This window comes from Carassius auratus, chromosome 7, assembly GCF_003368295.1.
Source record: "Carassius auratus strain Wakin chromosome 7, ASM336829v1, whole genome shotgun sequence".
NCBI classification, from domain to species: domain Eukaryota; kingdom Metazoa; phylum Chordata; class Actinopteri; order Cypriniformes; family Cyprinidae; genus Carassius; species Carassius auratus.
Window position 1 is genome coordinate 16746912 of NC_039249.1, and position 17470 is coordinate 16764381.

Below are 17470 nucleotides of genomic sequence, written 5' to 3' on the forward strand. Positions count from 1 at the left end.
AGAGGGCGTGTCCGCACGCTGCTCTGTTATCAAATATTGCGCACATGTTGCCACACTAACGATTAACCAAGCAAAAATGTACGATGTGAGCAGTAAGGTATCTAAAGATTTTTTTTTTGACATCACTTAAAGATCCTGAATCCTTCCTTTTGTCTTTTATTTTTTTATTTATTACACACACACACACACACACATATATATATATATATATATATATATATAAGGGTCTAAACCACAGAACACAAAAGACGAATAATCTCCAGCCTATACTTAAAGGGGGGGGTGAAATGCTCGTTTTCACTCAATATCCTGTTAATCTTGAGTACATATAGAGTAGTACTGCATCCTTCATAAATCCAAAAAGTCTTTAGTTTTATTATATTCAAAAGAGAAAGATAGTCTGTACCGATTTTTCCCGGAAAAACTCGACCGGCTGGAGGCGTGACGTGTGGGCGGAGCTAAAGAATCACGAGCGCGAATAGGCTTTTGCGTTGAGAGCATGTGGAAGCTGTGACATTACCGTGAGGGAAAACCCATCATCCAAAACAAACCATGGCTTACAGTCAGATTCAGCCGTTTATTTATGATCCAGAATCAGATCCCGAGGCTGAAACTGAACGAAAGCAGCAGCAGAAACGACTCGCTCCGAGCGGGGCTCGAACCCGAGTCTCTGGCATGGGAGGGGACGCACTAACAAGGAGGCAGAGATATTTGAAGCAGTTTTACTCACCGCCTGTGGTTCCAACACATGATCGTGACCCTTTTTCCTTGGGATTGCATCATCCTTAAGAAATAAACGATACGCAAATCCGTCGTCAAACTGGGCCTTGTGAACAAGCATCTTCGAAATGCAGGGAACAAACAAAAACACTTGCACAACTCTGTTGATGCTCTGTAAAAATAAACTCCATCCATTGGTCCCTTAATGCTGTTTTTTTTTTTTTTGGTAATCTGTGCAGGGTTGTCTTGCACTGGCAACCAAAAACACACTTCTTTTGTGACTTTTCGCGACGCTCTCGCTCTGATCAGTGAATCGCTCTGATCAGTGAAATGTCTGTGCTGCGCTCAGCCTCTATATACTTAGGACCCATATAAGGAAATTCCGCTCCATCTAACTTCACACAGAGCCATACTCGAAAAAAACTTTCCGAAACTTGTGACAAACCGGAAGGAGTATTTTGGGAGCAAAAATACTCATTCAAACTTACAACTTAATTTTTGAAACTTTGTCCATGTTTAGCATGGGAATCCAACTCTTTAACAGTGTAAAAAACTCAGTATGCATGAAATAGCATTTCACCCCCCCTCTAATTGTCTTATGAAAAACTGTCATCAGTTTAATTTAGAGCCAAACATAATAACATTTATAAACTGCGGAAAATTCCTAAACAGCTCTGACTGATTCATAAATCTTTCGCTAAAAGAACCCTGCTCACAGCAATCGCTGCTCGTTGTATTTTCAGTAGTTATGTTGCTAACGTGTGAAACATTTGTGAGAGTGGTTTAACAAGCGTTAACAGAGCCGAACAGTTCTGTTATTTTAAGACAACTTTGCCATTTATTAAAGTAATTTATAAGGCTGAAATAATGTGTTTACCACCTGTTTTATATCACCTGAAGATGGCGTCACAGGTCCATTTTCTCTCTGGTGTTCTCAAGGTCAAATCCGTCAAACATTGCCGCTTCATGAATCACAAACAGCTCCATGCTTTAAAAGGAACGAGTTCCAAACCTTAAAGATATTACAAAAGCAGTTAGAAAAAAAAGACCTGACAAAATAACATTGCCTAATTCTACAGTCATACCATTGTCATTATTAGTAGCATGATGGATGCCAGTGAGGTGCTTTTCCTCTGTTCAAAAAAACATCTCTCCTCTAATCTCAGAATCTTCACTTATGCTTTCATGAGGACAAATGCTGAGACATCTGTCTAAATCTTATCTTGTAATAAAATCAGTCAAAAGTCATTTTGTGTTATTATTGTAAATATTATTATTGTAAATTATTGTAAAAAAAAAAAAAAATAATAATAATAATGTGTACAAATGAATGTGTCAGTAAGAATGTGAGAATCTTGTTTATTTCTTTTTACCATATGCACTATTGGCACACAAGAAAGTGAGAGAAGTGTATGAACAAACCTAATGCCATAAGTTTGGTGGCACCAGGCAAAATCACAAAAAATAAAGGCCTAGATATCAGAAACGCAAATGTAAAAATAACCATATTTATAAAATCTAACCCTGTTTTTAATGTTGTTTAACTTTTTAGCTCAAACAGCAGCACATAGTGCTAGCAACGCCAAGGTCATGGATTCCCAGCAAATTCGTGAACTGATCAATTGCGATGTAATGTGCATTGGATAAAAGCATCTGCCAAATGCATCAATAAAACAGCCTCTCTTCATAACAACACTCCTACACTACATACCTCATTATTTTAAGAATCTCTCTATACTGTGAGTGTATATATGAAGATCTGCTACAGCACGCCCAGTGTGTGAAGGTGAGTTCATGCAGCTCTGACGTAAAGGCTGACGTACAGCCACTTTGTTGATGAAAAGGGTGGGCTGCAGTGACAGACTTCTCCTTATTGAGGAGGGGTTGCCAGTGCCAGCCATCTAAGCCCCTCCCCTTTGATTATCTCCCTTTAAGCTCTGTCTGCCAGGCTGAGTTTCAGACATTGCATCATGAACACACACACACATACACGTGCCACTCTATGACTCTAGCAGCTCTCCACTCATCTCCTCTCTCCTCCTCCTTCTCCTCCTCTCTCACCATGGAGTCACATCACTGAAGAGTGCATTGTTCCTCCTGTTTGCTCCTCTTCTCTCCTCTGCACTTGATTCGGTGTGTTTGGGTGTCTGTTTGAAGGTGGGAATGCTCGTGTCTGCGACAGCGCTGTTGGGGGCTACGCTGGGAACCGTGTCTGGAGTGTTGACTCTGTGTGGTCTCTCCCTGCTTTGCAAGAGCTGTAAAAAGGGGAAACTTGAGAGAGGGGACGAGACTGACCCAGAGAAAGCCAAACCCAGTATCCTGCATACTCTGACACAGGTAAGACCAATACTCATCATGGACCAGGTTTGGTTTTAAATGCAGGCACAGACAAGAGCTTGTAAATGAACAAACAGAGATGAGAACACAGGCTGGGGTATGCAACGAGCGAAATGTTCTGACTCACCTGAGTGGAAGGATGGAAGTGGCACTTACATAACACAGGTTAGCTCACTGAGGCAGAAACAATGATACTGTACTAAAAATTATTATTTTTGCATGTATCTTTACTGGATGACTGTGTCATCATGCCTGCTCATAATATAACATTATGGTGTAAATGTACTGAAAATTATGTTCTATTCTATGATTACATAGTACATACATTGTAAATCAAATTTAATGGCTGCTGTATTTGTGAATATGTCACCTTATGTCATATTACTGATGCTTGGTGTAGTAGGAGCAGAAAAACCAAAACAATCTCATGTCAATTTGTATTTCATAATTTAATGAACCGTTGGTTAATTTGTATGATCTCATTTATGCCTTTTCATGTGATTTGCTCACTCCCCATATGACAGTTATGTTAGGGGTGGGCATTCATGCTTACCTATTTTCATAAAAAAATATTTTTTATTAATATCAGTGCTGCAAATCAAAAGAGAATGATCAAAATCAACCATCTGTGTTCTCAAATCAGATCAGCTCTCTCACAGAACTCTTGATGGTTTCAAAGAACATTGAGTTCATCCAGTAACAGGCAAGTTAGGAACGGTGAGGGACAAGTGTTCTATTATTAGAATCTTCTCCAGAGTGCTTTTATAATAGGTAATTAATTTAGAAATGATTCGTCTGTGTGTGTTTTTGTGTATGTGCACACACTCGTGTACATACTCACACGCTGGTGTTGTTGGGTATCTCCTGAGCTTTCCCTGAAACAGTCTAGAGTCACGACTCACACACACAATTGTTCTTCTCTCATGACTTCTGTCATGTCTTTCTATTGACTTGTATTGTTTATCTCGAGCTAATGATATTTCCCATCCACTGGTTGTAAATGTAAACCTTACTGAAACATTTTTACAATTGAACATTTTATGTTTTTTTTTTTTTTTTATGTTTATTAAGATGTTTTTCTCATAGGGACCACAATGTAGATTATTTCAGATTTTACTGTCCTTTTGGGGACACTTTGGTTGTCATGATGTTTGCAAAAACCGACCCATCCACACACACACACTTCCTTTCATAGCCTTTATATATTAATATCTTTGTATATTTATGCAGTCAGTAATAATTCCTTGCAGATTGCTGAATGAAGACCAATAGGGATATCAAAAATAGATGTCACACAAACAAGGCATCAAAATTTATCAACAGCAAAATGTCTTTATTAACTTAGGGGCTTTCTTATGACTGTGTGTTTCATTGAGGTATTGAAGTCTAGAGCCTGAAAAAAACAGGAAAGCATGAATGAAAAAATCAATACCAGAGCACTCCATTTCCCTCAGGTGGGCTGTTATCATGCTGAAATAGAGTGCACAGAGGAAGGAGCGAGAGAGGATATTCTTATACACCTCTCATCTTCCTACATCTCCCACTTTATTAATAATAAATACTGGTGCAGTGAGACAGTGCCCGCCTGCTTTAAAATCCAATATGAGATTGACCTAACGCTAAATATATACTGTATACTGATACACATGCACAGACAATCACATTATTCTTCAGTGTGGTGTTTTTTACACACAATCAGCAAATTAACAGTTAATTAATCAGTCAATTAATCAGTTTTCGCTAATGTCTGCCTCAGCTTACATTTTAATTGGGCATATCAAAAGAGGCTGAAATATCTCAGAGGGAAGTCTATCCTATCACCCTTGCAGTGTTTTTTCAGCATCAAAACGATATATGTATATTGACATTTTAAATAATTGAACTGTTAATGTTTTATGCATTCATTTGATTACTAGTTTTATTTATGGTATTTGTATTACATTATAAAACATTAAAAACATAAAAAAGAGCACTATTATTGTTAAAAGGTTAATAAATGATTACATTATCATTAAAAGGTTTATTTATTTAATTCGGTAGTCACACTTTTTGATTATTAAAACAGAACAAACAGAATTTGAAGGGGGAATAGTTGATTTCACAAGGGATGGATTATTGTCCCTGTATTTCTCATCACTTTTAAATGCCCGTTTCATGTCAAGGTGGTTAAAAATAATGCAGAGTACAGAATATGTCTGTGTAATATAAGGTTTGAATATGGAAATGATTCATTCACGCTGAGCCAATATTACTTTTTTTTTATCATTGGGCTGATAGTCTAATTTTATTGCATATATTCTTTGCTGTATTGGTACTGTAAAGATAATACCTGGCATGATCAATGTTTTCTAGATATTCCATCATAATTAAAAACAAATTCTCAGCAGGGTGAAAACCTGACGGTTAGAGTGAAATAATTTTTTTTTTACCTGTCTATTCTCATAACCAATCATGTTTTTTTTTCTCTTTCTTTTTTATGTACATGTTTTAGTTCAGTGTGCAGAAATGCACAGAACCCATCCAGCCTCAAGCATCTTTGAAGTTTCCTCAAATCTACCGCCCCAAACCTTCTGTCACTTCTCAAGAGGTAGTAAACTACAAAGAACATGGAGCTGCCAACGACACGTCTGCTGCTGAGCTCGACACCTGTAACCAGGCAACCGAACGTGAGGAGGTCTTCTCCCTCCCGCGGCAAGGTAAGGAAATGACAGCTAAAATCTAATTGAACTTAATGGGGGAGGCTGTATGTGTGCGGGTGTGTTTGTGTGACGACGAGGTTTTCTGTGCAATCCAGACTTCCAATGCATTCCAGCCAAGAAGAGAGAGACCAGCTAATTTCAGCCAGTCTGAATTCAGGAAAATCCAAGTTGACTATTTATGGGGCTGACAAATTCATCTCACCCCTTAAGGCATTAGATGCAAACTGGAATTTCAGCCATTAAATACCATTAACATGTTAGATACTAGTGTCATTTGCTGCTGCTGTTAAAATCTGTGCAGATATGCCACAGAGACAGTTGATAGCCTCTCGCATTAAAGTAATAAAACCTGCTACTATAATCATGACTGTTCATTGACATGCATTGATCTGACTCACAGTTTATATCACATCATGTGAAGGTTAAGCTACATACAATATAATAATTCATGATCAAGACCTTCCTTTCTGAGCGAGACTTGCCGTTTATCCGCCCACTATCAGATGCAGAAAAAGAAAGATAATAAGTGCTAACTTTTTTGAAAAATGTAAAAGCATGTGTACTGTTTTTCTCAATGCTGTGCTGCGTTGGCAGACCAACAGCGTGATATCACGTATGATTGCTTGCATAGGATCATTTTAGGTGCATTGTTGTTGCTTACATTGTGTATTTATGATGCTGTTTGTCTTCAAGCAGCACTCACGAATGAATCCTAACTTAATCAATGTTATTGACTGATTCAGTTATATCACTGGTTCCATGACTCACTTTAAAAAGATACTTGTCGCCACCTACTGGCTCATCAATGTAAGCTGCAGAAAAAGTCACTTAACAATCCTCACCACTAATGCATACAAACAGTGAAAAGTCCCAGGAGAACCAGGAGTAACTATAGTCTGTATTGCTGGATTAAAGAATCCAAAGGATTTTAATAAGAAACTGTGCACCTAAAATAGTCTTTATTTACCCAGAGTTGAATCTCACTTATATTCATTTTCTTCATATTAGTTTCCACAGATGAAACTCCATGTACATCTGAGCAAACTGGTGCCATGACGACAAGTAGCTCCATCCTATATCCCAAACTGCACTTCTCCATCAGCCTGCACAAAGAAAATGGAGAGCTACACATCAGCATTGTAGAAGGTATTTAACATTCATCTACATGTTTCTAGAAATATATTGGGGCACCTGTGAATTACAGATGAAACTCAGACTACATTGTGCAGCATGCCTTTGAAGATAATTTACCAACTAGTGTTTCAAAGGATACATACAATAAGTGTCAATATCCTGGATCCCTGTGGAAATGCTGTCAAGTTGTAACAAGACTAATTTATCAGCACTTCACTCTTCATCATCTTTTTAACTTCAGAAATGTGATTACACACATAAACACAAAAATACACAAAAGTCAGAAAGCATTTCCACAGGAATCACTGTACCAACAGGATCATTTTCAAAATAAATAAACAAAAATACACAGTTGTTTGAAATAAGAAAAATCTTTGAGTTAAATGTAGAGCTACGTTTAAGCTGAAGTACTAAAATCACAAAAAAACTAAACTTAACTTAACAAAACTTGAAATTAAATAAATTAGTGCTGAATATATTGAATGTAAATATTGAAAAAAACTTTAAAATAAAAAAATAAATAAAACCTAACCCAAAATAATATTAATACATACTATAACATTATATAAATAATACTAAAATAATACTAATTTAAGTTATTTACAGATATTTTGGCTGCTACTACCAAATCATTGATTCAGTGAATTTAGTAAAAATTGACAACCGAGTTAGATTGTTTCTCAAAATAATAATTCACACTGAACTGGATCAACAGATTTATTCAAATGAACAAACAAGCTCGCACAAAATCATGCCTCAAGAAGTTTGTGTCAATTAAAGACCATATGTGTTTTAAATTCAGCTTAATGTATGCAGCTCAAGCAAACTGATATCCTTTAGATGCTGAGTCTTAAGCTTAAAAAAATGTCTGGAGTCTGTGCTCACTGCAAATCAGGGCAAAATATCAATGCAAAGGCAGTAACAAACACATCAGATGCAGATACAAGCAATTCTGCACTCATCCCCTAGCTATGCTCTAGGAGCATTTTTTCAAGGTCACATAACATGAGCAGATATCTGTAAAAAGCAGGCTTTGGTGTTGTTCTTGTAATCATTTATGGCTCAGCCAGGTGTGTTGTGTTTGTGGGATAGAGGTGTCACTGTACAGTGGTTTTGCTCTGCTTTCAAGGCTGGAACAGAGAGAGGTTTTGATATTCAAACTCTCTGTGATTAAACCAATGTTTGAGAGAAATAAAAGCCTCTTTCAGGCAGCTTAAAGCCTCTTAATCACAGAATTACCATTTCAATAGTAGCAGCCGTGATTGATACGCATCATTATTGGTAATGAGCGTAAATCTGCTTTAAACTCAAAACCTCTATTCCACTCATCCAAACAGGAAAATGGGGAGAGGATCAGTCATGCCAGCTGAGATGTAGAAATGAATGAAAGTGAGGAGTCATAAAAAAGAGAGCAAGTGAGCTTTCGGTGGCTTGGAGCAGCTTCATGTGGCCCAGTTTGTCATCCTGCTCCTTGTTATAATATGACTCATATTCTCTTCTTTCCACAGCTGAGAATATATCAGTGGAGGCCGGATGTGAGGGATATATATCAGGGTGTGTGAGCATCTCTGAAGAGCAGAAGCATGCTCACACAGCCGTCCACAAGCTGGCAGCGCATGTGCAGTGGGGAGAGGAGCTGGTGTTCGCTCTCCCCATGGAGGGCACAGAAGACACAGACAGTCTAGATGGAGAGGTGGCTCTCTCACTTCACTGCTGTGATCGATTCTCCCATAATTCCACTCTGGGCACGATGCGCTTTAAGCTGGCTGATATAAGCATGATGTTGGACGCTGATTGCTGGGTTGATTTACAGCCACCCAAACAGGTGAGGAATCATTGCTTAATATGTCCATGACTGCAACATTCAGCACTGTTCATTTCAGCTGAGTGATACAGTTAATCTCAACTTTGTCAGCTGGTCGTAATCACAAAATAAACTTCATCAGTGTGATATTTGATATCATAATTCCTTTTGGGGTTTACTGTGTGCTAATAATACATACATGGATGTAAAATACTGATTAGAGCGAAAAAATATTTTCTTGTTAAATATAATTTACATTCTCAAAACAAAAACTTCTTCAGAATACAAATATGCAAACATTTTATGATTTATTGGTATTTAATGTTTTAAAAACTGTTGCAAAATAGAGAGACACAACTTGCCATCACACATAAACAATTACACAAATATACACCCACTGAGTGCCATTTGACCAATCAGAATATACTGCTCCAGTAAGCTATGTAATAAATTGGAATTTAACTTAGTGGATGATAAAACCGCATTGGTGTGGACAATGCCTACAGTATGTATGTACTTGTAGATGCAGTGAAATATATCAATGGACTGTTGAAAGGAAATTTGTACAGTTTGTACTATATTCATTTGACTTTAAACAGTGTTCAGCCTGACTGAGACCCCATGAGCATGCATGACCTTTAAACATGTATTTCTAGGTTAGAGAGGTGGAAAAGTCAGTCAATGAATCATGCTGGTGTTTTGTGTTGGATTGTTACTGATGCACCCACGCACACATGTTGGTTTTTATGTTTTATGGGGACTCTACAGGCGTAATGGTTTCCATACTGTACAAACTGTGTAATTTGTACATTTGGTGCAATTTTACATTTTATGTACGTATAATGATTTATAAAGATATTCATAATGTGTTTTAATGCATTATATCTTTTCATAAATAAGTATAACCAAAGTTAAAATGTATTATAATATTTGAAGGTTTGTTTGTCATGTGTTTTAATGCATTTTATTTTCTAAAAATGTATTTTAACTGTGATTACAATTATCCATGAGATCATAAAATGCATTATAAGGTGCATTACAAGGCATTAATCATGCATTGAAACTACTTGGAAAATGTATTGTAGAGTGTTAACAAACTTTTTTTTTTTTTAAAGCTATTTTAATCATGATGACTCCAATGTTTTGTAACAATATTACATAATATAAAAATACAATATAAAAAAGATACAATATTACAATATTAGTACGGCAGTAATATTCTTCTTATTTTATTATGACTTTATTATGGGATGCTGAGAGTGTGATTATGTGTATCTCAGTCTCCACAAGTGCAAAGTGCACATATTGACAGTTTAGAAATAGCTCAGACATTTCTTTTGGACATCCATATTTGTGAGGGTCATAAAAGGTGGAAGAAGAATTGATCTGAGACTTTATTTTAAGATATTGTGCTGCCTCTACACCTTGTTAGCTTTGAATCAACCTCCTGGGTCCCAAACCCTACACACACACACACACACACACACACATGCAGTCCACCCCCACTGCTGTGTGATCTGTTGACGATTTCATAGTCCTAGAGCAAAAGATCTTTATCTGCGTCATCACACCTCCCAGAGGAGATCCGGTTCTAACAGACACACACACAGACATGCCAAGAATTACTAACTACCACTGGACTGCAGAGAGCAAGAGAGAGAAAGAGACAGAGAGAGAGAGAGAGAGAGAGAGGGAGGGAGGGAGGGAGGAAGTAATGCCTGAGCGGGCCTGGAAGTGTTTGGTTTGTGTGTGTGTGTATTTTGCATGTACTGTATGTAACGTTCCAGGCCTGTGATGAAAAGGATGACGCAGGTTGAACTGGGTTGTATAAGCACTATTAAAAATATATTATTTGCTCATTTGTTCACATACTCTTTATTCTTTTGAGTGCCCTTATTTACCATATGATTCATGTTTGATTATTCAGGATAGGGCTTTGGCTTATGAAGACCTTGGACTCTTTTATTTTCTACCTTCTAATTCCATTCTTGCAGCTAAATATCATTGATGAATGAGGAAATGATACAGAAACTTATGTACTGTCGTATATGGGCAGATGTCTGCATGCACTGAATGTGATTTCAATTCATGTCCAGACTTTATCAGTTTGAATATTACTGTGCTAATTTGACTAAATTACAAGAATGTTAATCAAAATAATGATTGCATTACCCTAAAGCTTTCAGTATTGTTCATTTGAATAATATTTATCAATGTTTGACACCGTGTTCATCGTCACTGCACTGGAGAATCAAATGCAACAAATCAAGTCTAGTCTCAGCTAATTCAAAAGCACCAGATTATATTTCCGCACATTTGTGACAGAAAATGCCATGTTCTGCTCATGCAGCTGATTCTGGGGCAAAGTGAAGGCAGAGGCAGATTATTATAAGGTCATAATGCTAATGAAATCCCATCATTCAGAGTGTTTAATGTGAGGACTGTGCTGACAAAATGACAATTTTAAATCAGCAACTTTTACCCTGAGGAAGGAGCTAGCCACATTCAGTCTGCCTCACAAATTACCATTTACAAATTAACATTTGCATGAAATGATTATTTATGCAGTCAAAAGCCAAATTCATTAACCCTGCAGAAAGATCTTTATGAATATGCAAAATCTAAAAGCTATATTTATGTGAACAGAGAGTTAAAAAGTAAAATATCATGAGCCAATATATATATATATATATATATATATATATATATATATATATATATATATATATATATATATATATATATATATATATATATATATATAAATTATTTATTATTATTATTATTTATTTATTTATTTATTATTTATTATTTTTTATTTTATTTTTTTTCAGGTCAATGCTTTTATTGAAAAAAAGTATTAACCAAAGGTTTCTTTGTCTTTTTCTGCAGGAAGTGGCATCATCAGCTGGAGAACTACTATTGTCACTCAGTTATCTGCCAGCAGCCAATAGACTTGGGGTGGTGGTAATGAAGGCTAGAGGACTTCATTCAGACAAACTGAAAGACAACATAGGTATTTACTACCAACATATGACCATATCAATACTTAAATTAATGTGTGAACATTAAAAATAATCCAAAATCAACTATTATATTATTATCTGTATTATCTGTATCCTAAGATGTAAAGTGAAATAATATTTCACAATACTCTAAATGCAGCCTATGTAATAACTTAAAAAAAAAACATTCAAATGTCATTCAAAAACACTGGTTCTAAATAAATAAATATGTATGTTTTCCTATAGATTTATCGGTAAAGCTGACCTTGAAACACCAAAATGCCAAGCTGAAGAAGAAGCAGACGCGGCGAGTGAAGCACAAGATGAATCCGGTCTGGAATGAGATGATGATGTTGGAGCTGCCCAGTGAGCTTTTGGCTAAATCCAGCGTGGAGTTGGAGGTACTGAACCTGGCCAGTCCCGGGACCCTGCTCCCTCTGGGCCGCTGCATGCTGGGGCTCCACACCTCCGGCACCGGCCTGCAGCACTGGAAACAGATGCTAGATAATCCACGCAAGCAAATTGCAATGTGGCATCCACTTTACACTTAAGAATACAGGTTCTACAAATCATCACCTACATGCAATGATTGGCTTAACATGGTTGGTTGGAGTTTTATGATAGTACTCTATTCCTGTGTAAAAATATGTAGTACTCCAATATGATAAATAATTAACTAGATATAATGAGTGAATGCAGTTGTTATTGTTACGTATCATGAAACTTTTCTCTGAAGGTAGAAGCTGTGGGAGACAGTCACATACAGTACTAATATTGTTACACAGTAGTTTAGAGTATTTTAATGTACACAGTGCTGCATTTACCTTTGGTGTTGTTGTTAATGTGTCTTCAAATTACTCAATGCTATTTAACACTGGTCCAACTTGGAGCCAACCTCATCTCCTAAGACTTGTCAGATATAAAATATGACTGAACAGCCCACCCAGTCAATATCATAGTGACTGATGGGAGAGAGAGGCAAACGGCTCTGATCTGACACACTGTAGAGTGTAAAGCCTGACTGGATCAGATCAGGACAAATGTTAAACTATTGTATCTAACCAGGTTTGGCAGAACAGATGTTCCTCATAATATTAGGGTAAAACAACCTTTGTCAGATGTAGCCCTTATATGATCTGCAGGCAGAGTTTTTCTGTCAGTTTTATGTGGTTGGGAACAGTTACAGAGTAAAAAAAAAAAAAAAAACATTTAAATATAAATAATACATTTTTAAGTTTAATAGCAAGTAGTTTTGGTTTTCCTGTTTTAAAGGCTTATGGATCCTCTTAGTAACCAGTAACACACTAAATAAATATACAGGGTCTCAATAGGGCAGCTTTACGCTTTTCAAGATGCATGTATACAGAAAAAAAAATGTAAATCTACCACTGTCTTCTAATTAAAAAAAAATGTATATAAATATATATAAACAGCAGAATATGTATACTATGTGTATTAGCAGGATGATAGATCACAACATGAAGCTCCATGAAGTTTATCATTTATCATTATTATTCACTTGAATTAAATGCTTTCTACCATTATTATACTTAAGGACATTTTGAACTCCTAACAGGAATGAAAATTACTCAGTTTGGGGACCTTTGAAAATCTGTTCTTTTATTGTATTTTATTTGTATTTTTAAGCATAATTATAATAAAGGTAATTGCAAATGTTGCAATTCAGGTTTTTTTCTCATAACTTTGGGAAATCAAAATCTAAATTGTGAATAAAAAGTACAGATACAGAATTGCGAGATATAATCTAACAAATCTTAGAAAACGATTGCGAGACATTAACTTTGAATTCAGATTATTTCTTGTTATTCCAAATTTTTATCTCACAATTCTTTATATCTCACAGTTCTCCCTCTCTGATAAAAACTTGCAATTATAAGTTAACATTTTGCACTTCTGATCTTTTTTTTGTGCAATTGTTATAAACTCAGAATTGTGATAAAGTCACAATTACCATTTTTATTCCTTTATTCTGTGGCAAAAATGAGCTTCCATATATCTCACTTATCAAACTACAGATCTATAGCTCAGTATTGTAAAATGTTGAAATTTTGATTCATTAAAGATATTGGTCCCTTAATGGTAACCTTAACGTATGAACTTTAACCCAAGTTAGCATATGCTTACTTCTTTCCAATTCCAATTCAAATTGCCAAATGCCACTAAAATCAAATACAGTGTATTGTGCATCTATCTGGAAAGGATATTTTGTGCTATAACCAACACTGTGTCATTCAGCCAAATGCTAAAACCAATCAATCTGCTGCAGGCAAATATTAAAATAAGTCCCACACGATATAGATTCATTGTGTGTATTTTAGTCTTAATCTGTTTTGTATGATCTGATTACAATACAATCTCTAACTATCATAAATTATTCTTCAGACTTCCATTATTTAAACTTCTTAATATCATCAAATTAAAAGCAATGTTTTAATGATTAATAATCCAGTTAATCATTAGATCATTAAAAGATGTTTATGTGTAATTATTTTGATAAATTCAGCTGTAAATATATTTGTAGAGATTCTTTGGGTAGCAGTTAGAAGCAGTGAAATCCCCCTTCTTGTGGGTAAATCCATTAGATAACAATCTTGTTTTGCCCTTCAGTCACGTTTGAAGATTTACGGTTGTAATGGTTATTGAATTACCATATTTTCTGTGCCTGAGACTTTTCCAGTGAGGGATGACCAGTGGAATGTTAATCACTGCAATATGATCCATCTATAGCCTATGACTTTGCACAACACTCACGATTTCATACGGACAGCAATGTATTTTTAACCCACAGATAAATAGCCGTGTGTTGGTGTGAAATAAATATTCCTTTCTCAATTGTGTCATTTCTCACGTGTGTTTGTTTGATGTCAGAGATTTGACAAATCTATTTATAGAATTGGTCAGACTTGATCGATGACACACAGATGAGCAATGACAGGAAGTGCCAGATATCCAGACCAACAGCACCTCCCACAATCGGCGACAAATGAACACACACTGAGAGAAATATATCAGAGAAAGAGAGAGAGTGAGAATGGAGAACAAAATGGATCACAGCATATTAAAGTCATCTTTCTTTTACCTTGTATTTCTCCCTCTCATCTTCAAAATAAATAGTGTGTTGTATAACAGGTGACATGTTAATGTGCTCGTGTGGTTTTTGGTGCAGGGCATGACAGGGCACGGTATGTCTCATTATAGTTTGTATAATGGACGAGTCCAGTGTCTGTCTGCTCAGCAGCCTTGAAAATGGCACACAGGATACCAGCAGTAACTGTAATGCATCACTGATGAGCTTCTTACATAATCCCGCTGATAAGGAAAAAAAAAAACACTCCCACTTGCTAGATATTGCCCTGCCAGAGCTAAAAATGATTTTGCTGGCTCGCTCTTTCCGGAGGAGCTGTGTTTGTTTGTGTGTTTGTGTGAATGAATTAGAAAAACTACACGTCACATGACAAATGTCTTTTGTCTGTTTCTGTCCTTATTTCAGGAGGACTGAGTGGAAAATTATAGCTGCCCACTGATAACAGGCTTAATGGTCAAGTGGAAAGAAAGGATTTTTCACCACTCTTCCTAATTATACACACATATTTAAATGTACCGAGAGAGAGAGCTCATTAAAGCTCTCATTATGGTGTTCTGTGTGAAAAGCACAAAATTACACCTCATTACTTTCTTTGGCCAGCACGGACAGCATTAAAAACACTGTCCTCATTCACTGAACACAACACTGCTTTGAAGAAACCCATCTCAAATCCCCCGTCACACTGGGAGGAGTTCTTCCCAAAGAAATATAGATAGAGGCAAACGCTGCCCCAGAAAATCTTTCTTTCTGATGCTGAGTGAAATTTAGCTCTCAGACAAAAGGAGAGAAAAGTCTCCCGCATTGAGCAACCTGTACTGCTCTGTATAATCTCTTCTGTGTTTCTCCGCTCTGCGTGGTCTGTTTAATATTGCTGAATTACTGTGGTTTCAGAAACAGAGGGAGAGGAGCAGAACATCTAGAACACACACACTTAACTCACTACCATGTGCAGTGAGATTTAATGAAAATCTGGAATTCAAAATCTGATTTAAACCTTGAATTAATAAGAAATGTTTGAACAAAATTGTAATGAAATGTTTTCTGTATCTGTGTGTTCCTCAAAGACTCTCCATGCCGTCTATTGGTGGTGGGGATTTTTTTCAGTGTGCCAAAAGAATGGTATGTTGAACTGGAGTTATTAATAGTCAATGTCTAACCTGAGGAAAAATTTTCCATTTGATTGATTTAGACCTAGTGATATATTACATTTTTGACAGGAATGAAAATGAGACTGTGAGGGATAGAGATACAGTGCATCCAATGGATTGTACTGCTGACCAAACATACACACACACACACACACACACACAGTATATATTACACAGTGGAGTTCAAAATTAGAGAAAAATCTATGAATATTAGATTTTTTTGTTAATCTTCATTGCTCAAAATTTGAAGGTATAAGCTGTAGGTATATCACTGTTCACGTGGGAACGTGTTTGACAAAAAAATCAAGGCATTTCAACAAAAACCTCGTTTTTGTGGAAGACAGTGATCAGAATTAGAGAACATTAACGACTGTAGCACAAAAGATGATTACAACTAATATTTTTGAGGGTTACAGAAATGAGTAGGACGTAAAGAGGCCCTTGACATCTGCGGCCCGAAGACAGCACTAGTTTCTCACAGACCGCTGGGGGATCCACTCTCCTTCCACTCTCTTCCATAGCTAGTTTTCCCAGTTGGGCACCTAAAAAAGAATGAATGAAGAATGTTTCCCTTCACACCTAAATAAATTAAACTTGACAGCTGTTGTATCTTTATTTCTGAGAGTGTATGACAGACTCACAACCCTGTCCATCAATTAACAACATTAACTTTAACCCCTTGCTTCTAGCCAAAATACCCACTGGTGAGCAAATGATGTATTGTTAAATATCTTAACAATCTTATTTCGGGCTTAACTATAACTTTAATAACATATCCATCACACAAACATGCATGGACATAATCTTGATTCCCAAAATGATTGCACATCCATTCAGATGACAATGAACTCTGATTTAAAAAAAAAAAAATAATTAAATCAGGTGCATACCCCTTTTCTTCTTTTCAAATGTACATGAGGTGCTGATTAATGAGAATGTGTTCTCCATTTATCCAAGCCACCATCAAATATGTGAATAAAGGTTGCTACTAGTTTTACAAATCACAGCTTGAAGTGACCGGGTCATGTGTGTGTGTGTGTGTGTGTGTGTGTGTGTGTGTGTGTGTTGCATCCAATCTGCCCTCTGAGCCTCTCCTGGGTTAGACGGATCCATGTTGCCACGGTGACGAGAAGGCTGAGTGATCGAGGTCCTTTCTGCATTCATCACGAGGGCTGGTTGGTAATTTAGAGAGGAGTGACTGCTGAACAATATCATGGTTTAGAAACATTAGTTCGGATCATCTCCGTAACAATCGACTCAACAATGTTAACAGTAACAATTCAGCAGTCAATTTTACCAGAGTAGAGAGATCAATAACTTGGACAAAGAGACAGAGATAAGAGGATAACAGGATATGAGGAAACTAGCAGAACTAATGAAGAGGGGAAAAAAACAGAAACAGATTGATCTTCAAGAAAATAAACTGATGCAGAGACAAACACAGAGGAAGCAAGTAGAGAATTAGCTGCTTAGGACACTCACTGTGACTGGATTTGTCTTCCGACTCTATAAGCTGC

At 36.5% G+C, this 17470-nt stretch overlaps 1 protein-coding gene across 1 annotated transcript; it reads left to right on the forward strand.

The window, feature by feature from the left end:
* The first annotated feature begins 2585 nt into the window (after positions 1-2585).
* syt13 (synaptotagmin XIII) lies at positions 2586-14557 on the forward strand. The gene is made up of 6 exons (XM_026267670.1): positions 2586-3057; positions 5549-5753; positions 6765-6902; positions 8399-8715; positions 11587-11710; positions 11946-14557. Exons 1-6 carry the CDS (start codon positions 2884-2886, stop codon positions 12248-12250), a joined length of 1263 nt encoding a protein of 420 aa, XP_026123455.1. The 5' UTR covers positions 2586-2883; the 3' UTR covers positions 12251-14557.
* The last annotated feature ends 2913 nt before the right edge of the window (positions 14558-17470 follow it).